The 20,666-nt window shown below is 47.0% G+C and overlaps 3 protein-coding genes and 1 non-coding gene across 4 annotated transcripts in view; 2 read left to right on the top strand and 2 right to left on the bottom strand.

The window, feature by feature from the left end:
* The window catches only part of LOC144670280 (histone H2B 1.1-like), a 495,251-nt gene that overhangs the window by 87,035 nt on the left and 387,550 nt on the right, over nt 1–20,666 (top strand). The window lies entirely within an intron of this gene.
* The window catches only part of LOC144670308 (histone H2B-like), a 518,579-nt gene that overhangs the window by 278,947 nt on the left and 218,966 nt on the right, over nt 1–20,666 (bottom strand). The gene's annotated exons all lie outside the window — the stretch shown is intronic.
* trnam-cau (transfer RNA methionine (anticodon CAU)) lies at nt 5,695–5,766 on the top strand. The gene has a single exon. It is a non-coding gene; the product is annotated as a tRNA-Met (tRNA).
* On the bottom strand, nt 14,689–15,249 carry LOC144670278 (histone H2B 5-like). The gene has a single exon (XM_078532766.1). It carries the CDS (start codon nt 15,247–15,249, stop codon nt 14,848–14,850), a length of 402 nt encoding a protein of 133 aa, XP_078388892.1. The 3' UTR covers nt 14,689–14,847.

Here is a 20,666-nt window from a genome sequence, read left to right as displayed (position 1 = left end):
AACATCAACTGCAGCTGGAGGATCATCAACTTGGTAAAAGATGCCCTTTGGTCTGCCCGAAACTTGTTGATCTTCCAGTGCAAAGAGTTGCCCCTGACTGAATGTTGCAGACTGGCACATTCCAAGGTCCAGGACTATGTGCTGAGGGATGCACTAAAGCTTGGGGCAGCCGCCACAAAGGCGCAATGGGGAAAGGTCACTGTCTAAGACCTTTCTGCCATAGTGCACCGAGGGGCTGGGAATTGTATGGACCCCTCGACTGTATGACTCACAAGGAATGTATATAGTGAAAGCGACATGTGTCTCAATTATATTGAAGCACTTCAGAGTGCAACATGTTGTATATCGATAACTCCAATACCATTGTACTGTCTGACTGTCTGTGATGACCATATTGAAAATACTGTAATGTTCATTGCTGGTATTAATTGCTCCTCGTGATCCATGTAGAAAAGTTGAATATGATTGCACTTTTTGTGATGGCCATTTGGAAATGTTTTGTAATGTTCTTTCAGATATTTTATGAATAAAGTATATTTTTCCAAAAAAAAAAGTAGTTCAGAGAAGGTTCACTCGATTTATTCCTGGGATGAGGGGTTGTCCCTTGAGGAAACATTGAGCAGTTTGGGCCAATAGTCATTTAAGTTTAGAAGAATGAGAGGTAATCTTATTAGATCTTAAAATGTTCTGAGGGGGAAAGATGCTGAGAGGATGTTTCCCCTCATGGGGGAATCTAGAACGAGGGGGGGGGGGGCACAGTTTCAAAATGATGGGTCTCCTTCTTAAGACAAAGATGAGGAGAAATTTCTTCTCTCAAAGGATCTTTAATCTTTGAAATTCTCTACCTCAGACAGCAGTGGATGCAGGGTCATTGAATATGTTCAAAGCTGAATTAGACAGATTTTGGAATGACAAAAGCCTTGTTACTGTTGGTTAAACAGGTGACGGGTATTGATTATCCCACCTAAACAGAAAAAAAAGATGCAGCTGAAACACTTTGTGGGGAAGCTACTTGGAAGTCTGTAGCACTGAGGAGCTGTCTTGAAAATAAACCAGCATGAACAAAAAGACCAGCCTGGATTAATTCTTCCACCACAACTTCTTATTGTGAATAACAAAGGCCACAATCAGATCATCCATGATCTTATTGAATGGCATTGAAGGCTAGGGTGGACAAATGGCTAACTCTTGCTCCTATTTCTTATGTTCTTATGTAGTGTGATGGAGGCAGGCTCAAACAATATCTTCAAAAGAGATTTGGATTAACTGAAAAGGAAAAATGTGCAGAGCTACAGGAAAAGGTGGTGAAGTGGCACAAGATGAATATAACCAGCACAGACATGACAGGTTGAATGGCCACCTCCTGGACTGTGACCATTCTATGATTCTATGAATGAACTACCTGTCAATCTCTCTTACAGTATATGACTCTGGGTGGAATTAACTCAGTCTGTCACTCTCTGTCACCAAATCAGAGTATGGAATTTACTTTGTCAGTCTCTTACAGTACAGGAAACAGCTAATGATTTTTGCTCGTGTCCTTTTATCAGAAATAGATAGGCTCTACTGGTCTCAAAAGTACTCAAGGTGAAACACATCAACTACTCCTCCATCTACACTCCAGTTGAAAGTCAGCCAACAAGAACATACCTTCACAGAAAGCGAGAGACCGACTTCCATGCCCAAAATCCACCCTGATGCAAAAGGACGCCTCATTTGTCAGTTTGTGTTTCTGGCCTTTGGTTTTGTGAGCAACAACTGCAATAATTCACTGTCAAAATCATGTGACTGCTGGGAGTCTTAAATAAAGACAGAAAATTCTGCAAATATGCAGCAGGTAGGCAGCATCTGTGGAGAGAGAAACAGAGTTCACATTTCAGGACAATCAGCCTGTAATAAAACACTTACTGACATCTGCTCATGGTGGCTGCAACTCCCACAATTCTGTGCCCGAGAAACCGCTGTATCCAATACATTGACTTTCCCAGGCACACAGTGTGCATGTTCCCCAGGGTCGGCCCCAAGGCATTCTGATCCTAAACTTTTACCACTGCCACTTGTCTACCCATTCCACTCACCTGCATATATCCTGTCTATATCTTTAGCTCTGAAGAAGGGTCATACAGAATTGAAAAGTTAACTCTGTTTATCACTCCACAGATTGTGATATCAGAACTGAGTATTTCCAGCATTTTCTGTTTTTACGCTGATATCCAGTTGAAGTTTAACACTATCTTCCTCACTGTTCACAATACCTCCAAATTTCATGAAGGCTGCAAATTTTGAAATGATGCTCTGTACACCAAGGTCTAGGCCATTCATTTATATCAGGAAGAGCCGGGGACCTCACACCGACCCCTGCGGAACTCCGCTTTAAACCTTCCTCCAGTCTGAAAAACAACCATTCACCACTACCCTCTGTTTCCTGTCACTCAGCCAATCCCATATCCATGTTGCTCTGTCCCTTTTATTCCATGAGCTGTAACTTTGTTGACAAGTCTGTTGTGTGAGACTTTATCAAATGCCTTTTGGAAATCCATGTAAAGCACATGAACAGCATCACCCTCCCCAACCCTCTCTGTTACCGCATCAAAGACTCGGTACAAACGGGAGAATCCGGGAAGCGGCGGTGAGGATGGGGGAGGCGCTGCACCATCGGCTTCACAGCGCCGACCCGCTCCCCGTCCCCGCGGCGGCGGCGCTGAGAGTCGGTGTTAACGAGGCGACGATCACCTACATTCAGCTTCCTGGTGCCGCACTGTGCATGCTCCGCGCAGCAGCCGTTTCCGGTGGCTGGGCCTTCCCGCAGCTGCGCAGTGAGACCCTTCTGATGGAGATAGGGCGTATTCCCAGTCGACTGGAATTCTGGGTTATACTGTTCACCATTTCAAGAATAATATTTGCGCAGTCGGTGATATTTGGACTCATAGCATCTGTGCCACATCTTTCGAAGCGAATCAGTCCAACTCCTCTGCTTACACTGAAAATACCTTCATTTCTGTATTTGTCCAATTCCCTTTTAAAATTTACTTTTGAATCTGATTGAACCAGTCTTTCAGGCAACACATTCCGGATCACAGCAATTTGCTGCTGAGAGAAAAAAATACGTTCACACACAGCATCTTTACTTTTTTTAATCTCATGATTCTCCCACTTTCCAGCACTTGGTCCATAGTCTTGCAGGTTATGGCGCTTGAGGAGCATATGCAGGCACCTTTTCAATCAGTTGAGATTTTCTGCCCCTGATACAAGTTCAGACAGTGAGTTCCAGACCCTGGATAACCTCTGAGTTAGACATCCTCAGCTCCTCTCCAATTTTTCTACGAATCACTTTAAGTCTGTACACCTTGGTCACTGACCTCTTTGCGAAGGTAAATAGGCTCTGCCCATTTGTTCTATTCAGGCCCCTCACAATAATGTGCATCTCAATCAAATCTCCTTTCAGCCTCCTCTGTTCCAAGGAGAACTACTGCAGCCTACCTGACATATCCTCACTGCTGCAGTTTTCCAGTGCTGGCAACATCCCAATAAATCTCCTCCGTATTCTCTCCAGACCATTTACATCCTTTCTGTAATAAGATGACCAGAAGGCACACGGTACTCAAGTTGTGGACTAATGATTTATGCAGTTCCAGCATTACCCGCCCTCCCCCCGCTCTTACATTCTATAGTCAGCTAATAAAGGAAATGATTCCACATGCCCTCTGAATCACCTTATCGACCTCTACTGGTATCTTCAAGGATCTGAAGACATTCACTTAAACACCATCACCTCCTCTACAACTCTGAGTATTCTCCCATTAACAATGTAGTTTATTTTACTTTGCCTTGTTTGACTTCCCTAAGTGCATCGCCTCACACTTCCCCAGGTAGAATTCCAGTTGCCACTTTTCTGCGCACCTGACCAGTCCATTGATATGGGGGACTGCGCAACACAGAATAATACATACTTTCCACACAATACCACTCACTGAAAAGGAATTAATTCCAAACTCCCACAAAGTATGAGAAACTGAGAGCTGAATAATGCTGCCAAAGCTCACATAGAATACCAGAGACATTCAGATACAGAATTAATCCGATTTTCCATAACAGTAATGAGAAGTTATAAATACAGAATGATTGACGTTTTGTACGACTGACTGATACAGAATTAAGCCCACCCTCACATAAAGTACCAGACATTGACCCATTATGAAGGAATCCCACTCTCACAAACTGTCCAAAAACAAAAGAAAAAAAAAATCCGGAAAGACTCAGGAGGCTAGACAGCATCTGTGGAGAGAAAGACAGAGTTAACATTATGAGTCAGTCTGACTCTTCTTCAGCTCTGAAGAACAGTCATACGGACTCGAAACTTTAATCCTGTCTATCTCTACGCAAATGCTGTTGAGTTTTGCCAGCATTTTTTTGTTTTTGCTTCAGATTTATAACATCCGCAGTATTTTGCCGTTATCTCACAAACTGTTCCACAGACTGAGATACAGAATGAATCCTACACTCAGAGACACTACCTGTGACTGACAGATACAGAACAAATCTCGCTCACATACATTAACAGAGTTTGATGGATATGATATGTATCCCACAATCACATTCATGACTAGAGGCTAATTGATGCAATTTAGATTTGACAACTGTCCAGTTGTGGCATATCACGATTTTCACATAGGAAATGGGACATTCTAAACATAACACGAGGCATCTTAACACGGCTGGGGGACATTATGAGACCAAGAAGAAAATACTTACCCACAGAAAACATCTTCAAAGAACAACAGGGGACACCTTCTGATCAGGTCACATTTTACAGAATGGAGAAGAAAAAAAGTACAAGAGGGATTGTATTTCCACAGCCTGGAACAGATTTGCACGACAGGAAAGTATTTTACACAACAGAGAATATCTCTCAACAGTTCCACAGCAGAGAGCACAGTTCCACATCAGACAGGACAGAACTACAGCAGAGAGCAGAGTTCTTTTCTTCTATTTGTCCATGGGACGTGGACATCGCTGGCTCGGCCAGCATTTATTGCCCAACATTAATTGCCCTTGTTCCGAAGGCATTTAAGAGTCAAACACATTGCTGTGGGTCTGGAGTCACATGTAGGCCAGATAAGTTAAGGGCGGTAGATTTCCTTCCCTAGAGGACATTAGTGAACCAGATGGATACTTACGACAATCGACAATGGTTTCATGGTCATCATTAGAATTTTAATTCCAGATATTTTATTGAATTCAAGTTCCACCATCTGCCGTGGTGGGATTCGAACTCGGCAGTGAACACAGTTCGAAGCAGACAGCAAAGTTGCACAGCAGGGAAGATATTTTTTTAAAAAACGGGAAAGCACTTTAAACACCGCAACACATTTCAACAAGAGAACACATGCACAGGGAGCTAATTTAGGCAACAGCAAATTCCTTACGAATGTGGGGCATATTTATGCAAGAGAGAACGCATTTACATAAATGGTGATTCACTCCATGCTCCTTTACCTTCCTATCGTCGTGTGTGCGGACAGTCTATTACTGCTCTTCTGTGTCGTCCTCTGTCTGTTACATTCTTGGGAGTGTTGCAAAGTGGAATTGAGTCGCCAGGGGGAGCCGCCGAATACGTGTGCTCTTGTTGAACCACAAAACAGGAATGAATGTTGCGCAAACGCAACAAGACATAGCAGGAAAATGCCAACAGGTAGCAGAGTGGCGCAGCGGAAGCGTGCTGGGCCCATAACCCAGAGGTCGATGGATCGAAACCATTCTCTGCTATTTATGTTTTCATTAAAAGCAGGAAGAAACATTTGGCCTCTCCCCACAAATATATTTGATATTTCTTTACCATCCACAGGAATTTTAATCGGCTTCTCGCTTCCAGTAACCACTTCAGTCTGCAACAAACCTCTGTCATGTTTTTTTATTCACACAAGAACACAAGCTGTAAATGCGGCAGACACACACAACTCTAGATTTTCTCTCATCCCATTTCTCCCAAAGAGCTGACACAGGCATGATGGTCCGAGTGGCCTTCTCTTGTTCTCTAACACGCTATGATTGCCTGAAGAGCAAAAGCTATTCTCCTAAATGGAAAAACTGTATATAATGAAGTTTATACGTATAAGCTGCAGTATGTCCGATCTACCGGACACCCTGCAGTAATTCACCATGCTAAGTTGGACAATAGTGTCCTCCCTTCGACATGTCCCGTCGAGAGTATCAGCATTGCGGAGACAGCATCACGTCAAAGACACAGTTAATCAATATTTGCACAGGTTCCTTCTTAATCGCTGACTCAAAACATGGAATTCTGTCCCCCAAATCATCATGAACCAAGAACGTGAAGTTTCATTCCCTCGGGCTTGCATTCTACATATTGTACTAAATAATTATTTGAGTGTCTGATTGTTTCCTGTCTTGTTTTATCTGTTAATCACCGAGCGAATTTTAACGAGTTCAGTTTATCGCTCATTCCCTCCTTATCGGACTTGCTTAAGGTGAAAACTGTAGCATGTGTGTGACCATTCTCCTCGAACTGAATGCCTGCCTCTAACATATTGTGAGATTTTTAGATGCTCATTTACTGTCCGATTATTAATTAATTCTCCTTCGCTACTCGTTAGTGAATTGAGTAAAAACCTTTTGTCTTGTGGTTCAGTCTGCAGGGTAGAGGGCAGGAGAGATTCAAAGGCAAAATAATTGGTGCTGCAAGGCTACAGGGAATGGTAAAGGAACAAGTAACAAAAACCAGAGATGAGTCTAAAGGAGTGTGAATGGAGGAATCATGAACAGCTGCCGTCCGAAAGCAAAAACAAGAGAGAAATGAGATTAAAACCAAACGTGCAAAGATAAAGGAACCAGAATGGGGTAGAACTTACAGGCATAAGAACATTAGAGATAGAAGCAAGAGGAGGCCTTTCAGCCCCTCGAGTCTACACTGCCATAAATAAGACCATGGCTGATCTGATTATGGCCTCAACTCCACTTTCCTGCCTGTCTCCCTCATTCCTTGATTTGCTTGTAAAATCTGTCTATTTCAGTCTGGAATATATTCAATGATCCAGCCTCCGCTGCTCTCTGGGAAAGGGAATTCCAAAGACTAACAATCATCTGAGTGAAGAAATTCCTCCTCATCTCCATCTTGAATGGGAGATGCCTTATTTTTAAAACTCTGCCCTTCTCGTTCACACTGCAAGTATAATTCTTCGCTCAATCAGGATTGCTTAGTAAGGATCATTCTCTGCCATTTCTGCTGACTCCAGTATGATGCCACAACCAAACACATCTTCCCCTCACCCCACTGTCAGAATTCTGTGGGGACCTTTCCCTCGGGGACAACCTGGTCCATTCCTCCATCATCCCCAAAACACCAACCTCCTCCCATGGCACCTTCCCATGCAAGCGCAGAAGGTGCAAAACCTGCCCCTTTACCCCCTCTCTCCTCACCATCCAAGGGCCCAAACACTCCTTTCAGATGAAGGAGCGCTTCACTTGCACTTCCTTCAATTTGGGCTACTGTGTTCGCTGCTCCCAATACAGTCTCCTTTACATTGGAGAGACCAAACGGAGGCTGGGTGAACGCTTTGTGGAGCACCTTCAGTCTGTCCGGAAGCATGACCCAGACCTTCCTGTCGCTTGCCATTTTAACATCCCATCCTGATCTCATGCCAACATGTCCATCCTTGGCCTGCTGCAATGCTCCAGTGAAACCCAACACAAACTGGAGGAATAGCACCTCATCTTCCAAGTAGGCCCTTTACAGCCTTCCAGACTTAACATTGAGTTCAGCAACTTCTGACCATGAACACTCTCCTGCTAGGGATTTGTTCTATCAGTCAATATCTGGGTTTCTAAGTGAATTTGCGACTCATTCTGAATCTCTTAAAAGTGATGTGTGTGAACATACGAATTGGGAGCATGAAGAGACCACTCAGTCCCTCAAACCTGCTCGATATTCAAGAAGATAATGGCTGATCTGATTTTAGCCTCAACTCCAAATTCCATTCTACCCCCGATAACCTTTCACCCCTTTGCTTATCAAGCACCTATCTACCTCTGCCTTAAAATATTTAACCACCCCATGTTAGTTTGAGTGTGTGTTTGACTCTTTATCAGCCAGTGCTATTGCATGTGAATGTGGAAATCATTCTGAATCTGAAATCTCTGGTATTGCATGGGAGTGCAGCAATCAGTCTGCATCTGTTATTCTCTGGAGCTGTGTATGAGTTTGGCAGGCATTCGGATCTGTCACTAGGATATATATATAAAGCTCTCGTACTGTGTGTGAATTGATATTCACTCTAGTTCAGTCAATTGCATTCTATGTCTGTGATGCTATGTCAGTGTGGGAACCATATGTGTTTTTCAGTTCCTCGTGCTTTTTGTGAGTATGGGATTAATTCTCTATCTGTCAGTGGGATTACTTCTGTATCTATAATTCTCTAGTACGATATTGAATTGTGGGATTCATTTATTGCTTTTCAGTCACGTCTGTGTGTGTGGTATTCCATTTGTATCTGTCAGCACCTGTTAGCGTATGTGAGTCTTGGAACCTCTCTAAATCTATCAGTGGTAGAATTGGCGTGTCATCAGCAGTGGTGGCGTGGTATTGCTGCTGATCCAGAATAATATTCCAGTGTTTAGAATCCTACCACGAGAAATGGTGAAACCTGCTCTGGCACCTAAACTCCATTGTGTTGTGTGGCACTGCCACTGTGCTAAATGGGATAGATTTCAAACAGATCAACAACTATGTGCTTGATTTTAAAATGGCAGCAAACCACTCAGTTCTATTAAAGGAATAAAACCGAATAAAGCACTTAGCATCAACTGGAATCCCTGTCAATCCTTACTAACGTTTTGGCACTAGTCAAGCAACCGCCTCACATAGTCATACCCATGGGAACATTCCTGACAATCTCCCAGATACCACCACCACTGAAAGGGCAGATCACCAGCAGATATAAAAGTTGCCCTGGGAGTCCTCAAAATCGATTCCAATCTCATGGCATCAGGTCAACCATGGTCAAGGAAACTCCCTGCAGATTAATATGTACTGACGCCCACCTTCCACTCTTCAGCTCGTGAAGCAATACTCCTCCATGTTGAACACCACTTGGAGGACGCACTGAGGATGGCAAGGGCACAGAATGCAAACTGGGTGGGTCCATCACCAAAAATATCCTTGTAGCACCACCGCAGACCGAGTCTGCGGCAGATGGTGAGGAGAAAATCATTTTTGTACTCATCCTCCACAACCTGCCTGTGGCAGATGTATCTATCCATGGCAGGAGCGGCAGGAGTGAACACTGTACTGTCCCTATGGAGATGAAGACACATCTTTACATCGAAGATACACTCCATTGTGTTGTGTGGCACTACCAATGTGCTTAATGGCATATATTTCAAACAGATCTAACACCTCTAGTCTTGTCATCCATGAGGTGCTGTGGGTCATCAGCTGCAGAATTGTACTTAGCCACAATCTGAAACCTCATGGCCCGGCATATTCTCCTCTCTACCATTACCATAAAGCCAGGGGATCAAACCTGGTTTAATGAAGAGAGCAGGAGGGCATTCTAGGAACAGCACCAGGCATAACTAAAACTGAGGTGTCAACCTGCTGAAGCTACGTACAAGACTACTTACGTGCCAAACAACATAAGCAGCAAGTGCTAGTCCTAGTTGTGCTATTCCACAACCAACGGGTCAGATCTAACTGTGCAGTCCTGCCACATTCAGTCATGAATGGAGGCTTCACAAATAGCCCCATCGTCAAAGTTTGAGGAGCCCAGCACATCAGTGCAAAAGATAAGGCTGAAGCATTCTCAACAACCTTCATGCAGATGTGCTGAGTGGCTGATCCATGTCGGCCGTGTTCGGAGGTCCTCAGCATCACAGATGCCAATCTTCAGTACATTCGATTCATTCCACATGATACGAAGAAACGGCTGAATGCACTGGGTACTGCAAAGGTTTTGGGCCCTGACAATGTTCCAGCAATAGCACTGTAGGCATGTGATCCAGAACTTGCTGCGCCCCTGGTCAAGCTGTTCCAGTATTGCTACTACACTAGTATCTACCCAGCGATGTTGATATTTGCCCAGGCATGTCCTCTATAAAAAAAGCAAGACAGATCCAACCTGGCCAATTACTGCCCCATCAGTCTACTCTCGACCATTAGTAAGGTGATAGAAGGGGCCAGCAACAGTGCCAACAAGTTGCAATAACCTACTCACTGGCGCTCAATTTGGATTCCACCGGGGCCACTCAGCTCCTGACCTCATTGCAGCCTTGGTTCAAACATGAACAGAAGAGCTGAACTCCAAAGGGGAGGCGAGAGGGACTGCCCTTGACATCAAGGCAGCATTTGACAGCGTGTGGCATCAAGGAACCTTAGCAATACTGGAGTCAATGGGAATCAGGGGGAAAGCTCTCCGCTGGCTGGAGTCATTTCTAGCACAAAGGAAGGTGGTTGTGATCGTTGGAGATCAATCATCTGAGTCCCAGGATGTCACTGCAGGAGTTATCCAGAGGAGTATCCAAGTCCCAATCAACTTCATTTGCTTTAGCAATGACTTTTGTCCATCAACTGCGTGAAATGGGCATGTTTGCTGATGATTGCACAATGGTCAGCACCATTCACAACTCCTCAGGTACTGAAGCAGTCCATGTCAAAATACAGCAAGACCTGGACATTAACCAAACTTGGCCTGACAAGTGGAAATTATCATTCACACCACAGAAGAGCCAGGCAATGACCATCTCCAATAAGAAAGAAACTAATCATCGCTCTTTGACATTCAATGGCATTGCCATGGTTAAACTCCCAAATATCAACATCCTGGTGGTTACCATTGACCAGATGCTGAACTGGACTAGGCATATAGATACAGTGGCTACAAGCACAGGTCAGAGGCTAGGAATCCTGCGGCAAGTAACAAACCTCCTGGCTCTCCAAAGCCTACCCACCATCTGTAAGGCACATGTCAAGACTGTGATGGAATACTCTCCATTTGCCTGGATGAGTGCAGCTCCAAACACACGCAAGCAGCTAGACATAATCCAAAACAAAGTAGCCTACTTAATTGGCAACCCATTCAAAAACATTCACTCCCTCCACCACCGATGCACAGTCGCAGCAGTGTGTACTGTCTGCAAGATGCACTTCAGAAACTCACCATTCCTCCTGAAACAGCACCGTCCAAACCCACGACCACCAGTTTTTAGAAGGACAAGGGCAGCAGTCACATAGGAACACCACCTTGGAAATTTCCCTCGAAGCCACTCACCATCCTGACTTGGAAATATACCACCATTCATTCACAGTTGCTGGGTCAAAATCCTGAAATTTGTTCCCTTAACAGCGCTGTGGGTGTACCTACACCACATGGACTGCAGTGGTTCAAGAAAGCAGCTCACCACCACCTACTCAAGGGAAACTAGGAATGGCCATTAAATGCTGGCCTAGCTAGCGATGCCCACATCCCATGAATTAATATAGGGAGAAAAAAAAAACAGCTGCCCCTTTCAGCATCTGGCACTGAACGTGTGTTGAGAATTATTGTCTATCTGTCAGTCTCTGTCACTCAGTATATGTGACTGAGTATGGGATTCATTATATAACATTCAGTCTCTGGGATTGTTTACGTTTTGATTCATTCGGTGCAAATTTTCAGCTCAGTTACAGGCCACTGATGTGGTAGCTATAAAACAAGCAATGTAAACAAGTAAGTTATGGCCCAGTGTTAAATGTCTGTCACTGTGAACACATTTGTGAAAGATAATGTATCTTTCAACCTGCTACTCGCTTGGGATGCGGGTGTAACTCAGGTTATACTGATCGATTTGATCTGTGACACTCAGTCTGATTCTGAGTAAGAATTTTGATATTGATGTAAAATGGAGATCGGTCTGGAACTGGCACAGTATTCTCAATCTGACATTGAACATTTAGGATTAGTATGAAAGTTACAGCTCAGTTCATACTCATCGATTTGATATTGTATCTTTTTGTTTCATAAAACTGGAATTATGGTTTGTACCTCAGGTTATACTCGCTTTCAGAATATCTCGCTCTGATAAGGTACTTGACTTGAGTTTTGGATTTGTATATGTCAGGACAGACAATGGGAATTGACACTACAATTTATAAACCCGTGATGTGTGCAAATATTGCACTGGTACTTCACATGAATCTCAGAGTATATTATTCAGGTTAATTCTGTAAACTTGAAACTGACACCGTTGTGTCCGTTTTATCTGATATTTAAATGTTGACATGGAAACAGCGTCTGTCTCTCCTGCTTTGTTTGATTGATGGATTGAAAATATCACTCTGGAACTGATGACCTGCCTGTGTCTCTGTGCTCTGTCAGTTATAAAGTACGTACTGTGTGAGAGGAGCAGCCGGGAATCTTCATTCTAACTTGGCTGGTGGAAACATCACATTTATTCCGGTTCCTTCATTTATTTGCCTGTATATTTTAGAATATAGAGTATATTTTTGAACTCAAGTGCAACTGAGGTTGAAGACACCGATTCCTTTAGTTTAATCTGTCTATTAATAATCATTATGAACGGGTTGAGAGGCTGTAGCTCTAATTGGATACCCTGTTATCAATCAAATTCCTAACCAATCGGAGAGCCAGGGAGAAGAAATTGGAAGTTTGGATTGGCTTACATTTTCAAATTCGAAATGCCCGCCAATTTCAGTACAGGAAAAATACAAAATAACTGAACGCCAGTTTGAATGTGTCAGTCTCTTATCTGTAACCGGCGGTAATAAGACCCCGTTCAGCAATTTAAATCAGCTCAAATCAGTGGAAAAGCAAAAACCTATAGATTACCAACCAACTCCTTCACACAAACTTCACGGGGATTGAGAAATGCGGCTGATTTCTGATCCTCTCCATTAAAAGCGGCCGGGAATGTTACAACAGGGAGTGCGGAGAGAATCCCCGACACCAAACCGCCTGGGACAGGCAGCTTTGTGTCCGGAGAATAGGGAGACCGGGGGGGAGGGGGGCGGGTGCAGATCTGAAACCGCAGAAATGGACTCAGGTCCTGTGAGTGCTCAACTCTCACTGATTCCGCACTCTGGGAAAACTGCGGAATAAACAGATCAGCCCGAAAATGTCCGCTCCGTTTCCGAGTTTACTCTGTTCCTGGAGCGGCGCTCAGATCACCCGAGAGTAAAAACAAAGCATTTAATGCACCAGTCGTGACATTTTTCATAGTTTTCATGAATGTACCGGGACAAACTCGACATTTATGACTATTAAATATTTATGGAAATGTCGATTTTGACTCGGTCTTTCAATTCTTCAGTTCATTAAAGCGGGAGATGTGGGAGCAGAGAAACAGCGCAAAGCAGAGAGGGAACTGAAAACACAAGTAAACAAATCATAAACAGATAAATCCACCGTTACAATAATTCCATCTCCTGACAGTGAGCAGCCCTTTCAATGATCCTGTGAGTGGCTCTGAAAAGAGCCTTTGGGTTATTAGATTAAAGAATGGCCGCTTCACTTGGTCTTGGAGCCCGCAGCGGCGCTGGTTTTCTTGGGCAGCAGCACGGCCTGGATATTAGGCAGCACCCCGCCCTGAGCGATGGTCACCCCTCCCAGCAACTTGTTGAGCTCCTCGTCGTTGCGGACGGCTAGCTGCAGGTGTCTAGGGATGATGCGGGTCTTCTTGTTGTCCCGGGCCGCGTTACCAGCCAGCTCGAGGATTTCAGCCGTCAGATACTCGAGCACAGCAGCCAGATAGACCGGGGCTCCGGCACCCACACGCTCAGCATAGTTGCCCTTTCTCAGGTGCCTGTGAACACGGCCCACCGGGAACTGCAGTCCAGCCCGGGAGGAGCGAGACTTGGCCTTGGAGCGAACTTTACCGCCGGTCTTTCCTCTTCCAGACATTTCACAAAATCACTAACACTTTCACAGAGAATGAGGAAATCCTCTCACATTCGCTTCTCTTATAGCTTCGGGAGGAATGGTGCTGCGGGCATTGCTGAATGGACAATTTGTGTTGCGTCACATAATGTTGTTCATATCACCAATCAGATATCTACTGAACTCACCAATCCGGAGACTCCACGGAGTGAGGGCGGAAAATAACGGCGCCAAATTTTGATATTTCAACCCATCTTTTTTCAAATTTTAAAAGCCCGCCAAATTTTTAAAAAGAAATGAAAAAGAACGGACTTCTTAGAACATAGTACGAATTGGAAGTTTTAAAAATACGCGTCCCTGATGGGACTATTTCACATTTTATCCCATGTTCCAAATCGCTTTTAGAATCCGTGATCCGGGGGTCAATCTCGATCCTTTATGAAACCCTGTCAGCAGCCGCAGAAAGTCCCATTTACATCGTTCTGCAAACGGACGGTACATTGTAGATATTTATGACAGACAAAACTGAACATTTTTGCCAGCGTTGAGACTGAAGGTTGCTGCACAACCGGGGCTGATAGGAAATGAACTGATCGATTATTGAGACCAAACTTGACCAGAACTGGAGACTGACGCATTTGCTTCTATTCTCTCTCTCCAAAGCCAGGGAAAGGGGTCGAATATTAACGCATCTTAAAACAAAGCACCGAGGGTGATCGGCAAGTCATTAATTTATGAGGCATTATTAACCTGACTCAATAATTGAACAAGGGTTAAATCTACATTGCCGAGAATCTCTGTGATTGAAACAAAAAGAAAATAACAATTAGATAATTCAAAATTCTTCACAGTAAAAATCATAAATTTAAAAGTGAAGCAATCGTATAGCTTTTTCAGAGATTGTGGGTGGCTCTTAAAAGAGCCGTTGTGTTTCGGGTGTTGTTCAGTACATTGTGGGGTTTTACTTGGAGCTGGTGTACTTGGTCACCGCCTTTGTCCCTTCCGACACGGCGTGCTTGGCCAGTTCCCCGGGCAGCAGCAGGCGCACGGCGGTCTGGATCTCCCGGGAGCTGATGGTGCTGCGCTTGTTGTAATGGGCCAGGCGGGAAGCCTCACCCGCGATGCGCTCGAAAATATCGCTCACGAACGAGTTCATGATGCTCATGGCCTTGGAGGAGATGCCGGTGTCGGGGTGAACCTGCTTCATCACTTTGTAGATGTAGATGGAGTAACTCTCCTTCCTCGACTTTCGCCGCTTCTTGCCGCCCTTTCCTGCCGATTTACTCACCGCTTTCTTGGCGCCCTTCTTAGCAACTGGTTTTTTCTTCTCTTCTTTTTTTTTGTAAAAATATACTTTATTCATAAAAAATCTTCAATCACATTCAAAACCATTTCAAAAACAACATTACAAGGGTACAATCCAGGTTAAACTTTTACAAAATGTATCACCAGGTGCATCAGTACAAACAATATTACAATCATTTACAGCCTTTCATTTTGATCTGTACAGCCCGAGGGGCTCTAAACAGTTCCCAGTCTCTCGGTGCGCTGTGGTAGAAAGGTCTTAGACAGCGACCCTTCCCCATTGCGCCTTTGCGGCAGCTGCCCCAAGCTTTAGTGCGTCCCTCAGCACGTAGTCCTGGACTTTGGATTGTGCCAGTCCGCAACAATCGGTCGGGGACAACTCTTTGTGCTGGAAGACCAACAAGTTTCGGGCAGACCAAAGCGCGTCTTTCACCGAGTTGATGATCCTCCAGCTGCAGTCGATGTTTGTCTCGGTGTGTGTCCCTGGGAACAGCCCGTAGAGCACAGAGTCCTGTGTCACCGAACTGCTCGGGATGAACCTCGACAGCAACCACTGCATCTCTCTCCAGACTTTCTTTGCAAAGGCACAATCCACAAGGAGGTGAACAACGGTCTCTTCCCCACCACAGCCACCTCGAGGGCAACGTGCAGAGGGGGTGAGCCTCCTGGCGTGTAGGAAGGATCTGACGGGGAGGGCCTTTCTCACCACCAGCCAAGCTACGTCTTGGTGCTTGTTGGAAAGTTCTGGCGATGAGGCATTCTGCCAAATGACTTTGACAGTCTGCTCGGGGAACCATCCCACAGGGTCCACCCTCTCCTTTTCCCTCAGGGCCTCTAGGACGTTACGTGCTGACCACTGCCTGATGGACTTGTGGTCAAAGGTGTTTTTCTGCATAAATTTTTCCACCAGGGACAGGTGGTACGGCACGGTCCAACTACTTGGAGCGTTCCGCGACAGCGTGGCCAGACCCATCCTTCGCAACACCGGGGACAGGTAGAACCTCAGCACGTAGTGACACTTGGTGTTTGCGTACTGAGGGTCTACGCACCGCTTGATGCAGCCACACACAAAGGTGGCCATCAGTATGAGGGCGATGTTGGGCACGTTTTTTCCCCCTTTATCTAGAGGCTTGTACATCGCGTCCCTGCGGACACGATCCATTTTCGACCTCCAGATAAAGCGGAAGATGGCTCGAGTGATCGCCATCGCGCAGGAGTCTGGAATGGGCCAGACCTGCGCCACGTACAACAACAGCGAGAGTACCTCACACCTGATGACCAGGTTCTTACCCGCAATGGAGAGGGAGCGTCGCTCCCACGTGCCCAGTTTCCTCTTCACCATAGCCACTCGCTCCTTCCAGTTTCTAACGCATGCCCCGGTCCCTCCGAACCATATCCCCAGCACCTTCAGGCCGTCAGCCCTGACAGTGAAGGGGACAAAGGATCGGTCAGCCCAGTTCCCAAAGAACATGGCCTGGCTCTTCCCACGATTTACCTTGGCTCCCGAGGCCAGTTCGAACTGGTCGCAGATGTGCATCAGTCTGCGCACCGACAGCGGATCCGAGCAGAAGACGGCGACGTCGTCCATGTACAGGGAGGCTTTTACCTGAGTGCCTCCACTGCCTGGGATCGTCACTCCTCTTACGCCCGGATCCTTCCTGATGGACTCGGCAAAGGGTTCTATGCAACACACGAAAAGGACAGGCGAGAGAGGACAGCCCTGCCTGACTCCAGATTTCATCGGAAAGCTATCTGTTTCCCACCCATTGATTGAGACTGCGCTACTGATGTTAGTGTAGAGCAGTTGGATCCAATTTCGAATTCCCTCCCCAAACCCCCTTTTGGAGAGCACATCCCCCATGTAGGTGTGCGATATTCTGTCAAAGGCCTTCTCCTGATCCAAGCTGATGAGGCAGGTATCCACACCCCTGTCCTGTACATAGGCAATCGTATCCCTGAGCAGCACCAGGCTGTCAGAGATCTTCCTGCCTGGCACAGAGCAGGTCTGGTCAGGGTGAATCACCAATTCCAGAGCGGATTTGACCCGGTTGGCGATGACCTTGGACAGAATCTTATAGTCCACATTCAACAGTGAAATGGGTCGCCAATTTCTAATTTCCTCCCTTTCCCCCTTGTGCTTGTAGATGAGGGTGATGATGCCTTTCCTCATGGATTCTGACATACTACCGGCCAGGAGCATACTCTCGTACACCCCTAGCAGGTCTGGGCCGATCAAGTCCCACAGAGCCCAATACAACTCCGCCGGCAAGCCGTCGCTTCCGGGGGTTTTACTCTTCTCGAAGGACTCGAGGGCCTTAGTCAGTTCATCAGGAGTTAGCGGTTTGTCCAGGCTCTCCCGCGTACTGTGGTCTAAGACCTCCGTGATAGAGGACAGGAAGGACTGGGAGGCCGTGCTGTCCGTGGGCTTCACGTCATACAATCCGGCATAAAAGGATTTGCTGATCCTCAGAATGTCGGACCGTGATGACTTTACTGAGCCGTCTTCTTCCTTCAGGCTGCTGATCACAGAGCGCTCTCTGTGTACCTTTTGGAAGAAGAAACGTGAGCACGTCTCATCCTGCTCCACGGAGCGGACTCTGGAACGGAAGATGATCTTGGAGGCCTCCGAGGCAAAGTGCGAGGCTTGCTGGCCCTTCACCTCTTGGAGCTCCTCCTTGACATCGACCCCCATCGACTGCAGCCGGAGCAGATTCTGCATCTTTTTCTGGAGTCGGCACATTTCCCTCTGTTCCTTTCTAGCTTTCTGGGTGCCTTTGAGGATGAAAAACCTCTTGATGCTTCCCTTGGTCGCTTCCCACCAGTGTGTCAGGGACTCAAAGAGGGGTTTCACGGTTCTCCAACCTTTGTAATCCCTCTTGAGCTCCTCAATGTTCTCTGGGGTCAGCAGTTGCACATTTAGCTTCCATGCCCCCCTGCCCACCCTCAGGTCCTTCTCCAAGTGGCAGTCCGCCAGTAGGAGGCAGTGGTCAGAGAAGAACACCGGCTTGACCTCGGTGGATCTGACTGTGAATGCACGGGACACAAACAGGAAGTCTATCCTGGAACGAATGGACCCGTCTGGCCGCGACCAGGTGTATCTACGCTGCGCTCCGTCTGCAGGGTTGCTGAAGACGTCGTGCAGCTTGGCATCCTTAACTGTTTCCATCAGGGATCTGGACGTAGCGTCCAATCTGCTGCCGGCCCTGCCGGATCGTCCAGCCGCATCGATGATGCAGTTGAAGTCACCGCCCAGAATGACCGGCCTGGAGGTCGCCAGCAGCAGTGGGAGCTGCTGAAAAACCTCCAGCCGCTCAGCCCCTTGTGCCGGGCCATACACGTTAATTAACCGGAGTGGAGCGTTCTTGTACATTACGTCTGCTACGAGGAGTCGCCCGCCCACCACCTCCTTGACCTCGGAGACGGTGAAGTTGCCTCCCCGCAGCAGAATACCCAGGCCGGAGGAACGAGAGTCGTTTCCGCCCGACCAGATCGATGGCCCGTGGGACCACCATCGTGACCATTGCCTGTAGGAGCTGAGGTGCGGTATCGCACACTCCTGCAGAAACAACAGGTCAGCTTTGACCTTGCCTAGGTAGTCCAAGGTCGCAACACATCGCCTAGTAGATTTAATGCTACGCACATTTATGGATACAATCTTTAAACCCATTTTAAAGCATTTATTCTCCTACCAAACCCACTGTCTCTGAGAGTCCCAGACCTTTAGTCTGCTCCTTCATACCCGTAGTGAGCTCAAATTCCTTCACTTTGGATGGGCTGAGGTAGATCTCCTTGGCCGTGTTCTGCTCCGGTGGCATCTGGAGGTTCACGTAGAGAGTGGGTTTTGAGATGACCTTTGCTGGAGAAGCTTCTCCAAAACTCACCCCCTCTGGGGTGTTGCTGTTCCCGGCTTCCTGGAGCTGGGGTGCGATGATTGCCTCACTGCTCCCAGATTCCAGGGGCTGTGGTGCACTGGCCTCCTCAGGTTGCAGGCAAAGTTGGGGTGCGCTGGTCTCCTTGTTGTCTCCAATTTTCTGGAGCTCGGGTGTCTCGTCCTCCAACGCCCTGGAGCTTTGCCGCCTCTTCTGTCGGTGCCGCCCTGGCACTTCATCATCCGAAGAGCTGCTGCCCTTGTCATCCGTGTCGGATGGGAGACGCCTCTTGCCGCTTCTCTGGGAAACGCCTTTGCTTCTTCTTCGCTCCCTCTTACTTTTCTTCTTCTTCACCGTCCGCCACTCCCCCTGCTGCTTTTCCACTGCTGCCTCCTCCTCCATTGATTCGCTGTCCTGAGGACTGGGAGGTTCAGGGGGTAGCGCTGCTGATTGGCTCTCTGTTGCCTCAATCTCTTTCTCCACCTTCTCTCTCTCTGTGTCCTCCTTTGTCCCGTTGAGCTCCCTGGGGGCCTTGGTGGTTGGAGTGACACGAAAAATTTCTTCTGCTTCCCCCTGGTCGGCTTTGGCTGCCTGTGCGTAAGTACGGCAGCGTTTGGGGCAGGTCCTGTAGAGGTGACCTGCCTCGCCACACAGGTTGCAGCACTTGGCCTGTTTGCAGTCTTTTGTCTGGTGCCCTTCCTGGTTGCAGATCTTGCAGAGGGAGGCGCTGCAGTTGGCCGCCACATGACCAGCCTTGCCGCATGAGCGACAATGCTTGGGTTGCCCAGCATAGACCAGGTAGCCACGGTTTCCCCCGATAGCGAAACTGGAAGGAGGGTGGAAAATGGCTCCCTTACCATCGGTCTTTAGCGTGACCTTAAACAGGCGTTTGCCTGTCCAGATCCCCAAGTCGTCTCGAATCTCGGTGCCGCTCCCCACCTTATCGAAGTACCTGGTGAGGAGGGTGACCACGTCGGCGACAGGGACGAAGGGGTTGTACACATGCACCATCACCACACGTTCCCGTTGCAACGGCAGAGAAAAGTGCGGCTCCGCCGTCAGGATCTTCATCTCCGGCAGGTCTCTCTTCTCCTCGAACACCCTCAGGAGCCGGACGCAGTCTGCCACCCGCTTGAACGTCACGTCAAAATAACCACATTTGCGGGAGTCATGCAGGGTGAAGATCTCCGGAGCTTGGAAGCCGCACGCCTTCAACAGGATCCTCCTGGTGAAGAAGCCCCGATCGAAAGGTGATCCTCCTTCGCTGTGGTTCACCGTGACTCGGAAGGTGATAGGTAACCCACGGTATGGGTTTGGATTGCGATTGGTTATAGCCCTTCCATCCCGACCTTGCCTTGGCAGGACCATGGTGTCGCCCCTGCAACACTTGATCTTAGCCAAAAGGCCGAGAAACTGACAGATACAGACTGAATTCCACACTCACATTGCGAATCAGATGCTGGCATGTCCAGCACTAATCTCACATTCAAACACAGTCCCAGGCTCTGAGAGTGAATGAGAAGTGCACAGTCGGATAGTAGCACCGGCTGAAAGATATACAATCAATGCTACACTGATCTACAGTGTCAGAGACTGAGAAACAGGG

Source organism: Cetorhinus maximus, chromosome 31, assembly GCF_964194155.1.
Source record: "Cetorhinus maximus chromosome 31, sCetMax3.hap1.1, whole genome shotgun sequence".
NCBI lineage: Eukaryota > Metazoa > Chordata > Chondrichthyes > Lamniformes > Cetorhinidae > Cetorhinus > Cetorhinus maximus.
The sequence above is the reverse complement of the archived record's forward strand: the minus strand, read 5'-3'. Positions and strand labels throughout refer to the sequence as shown.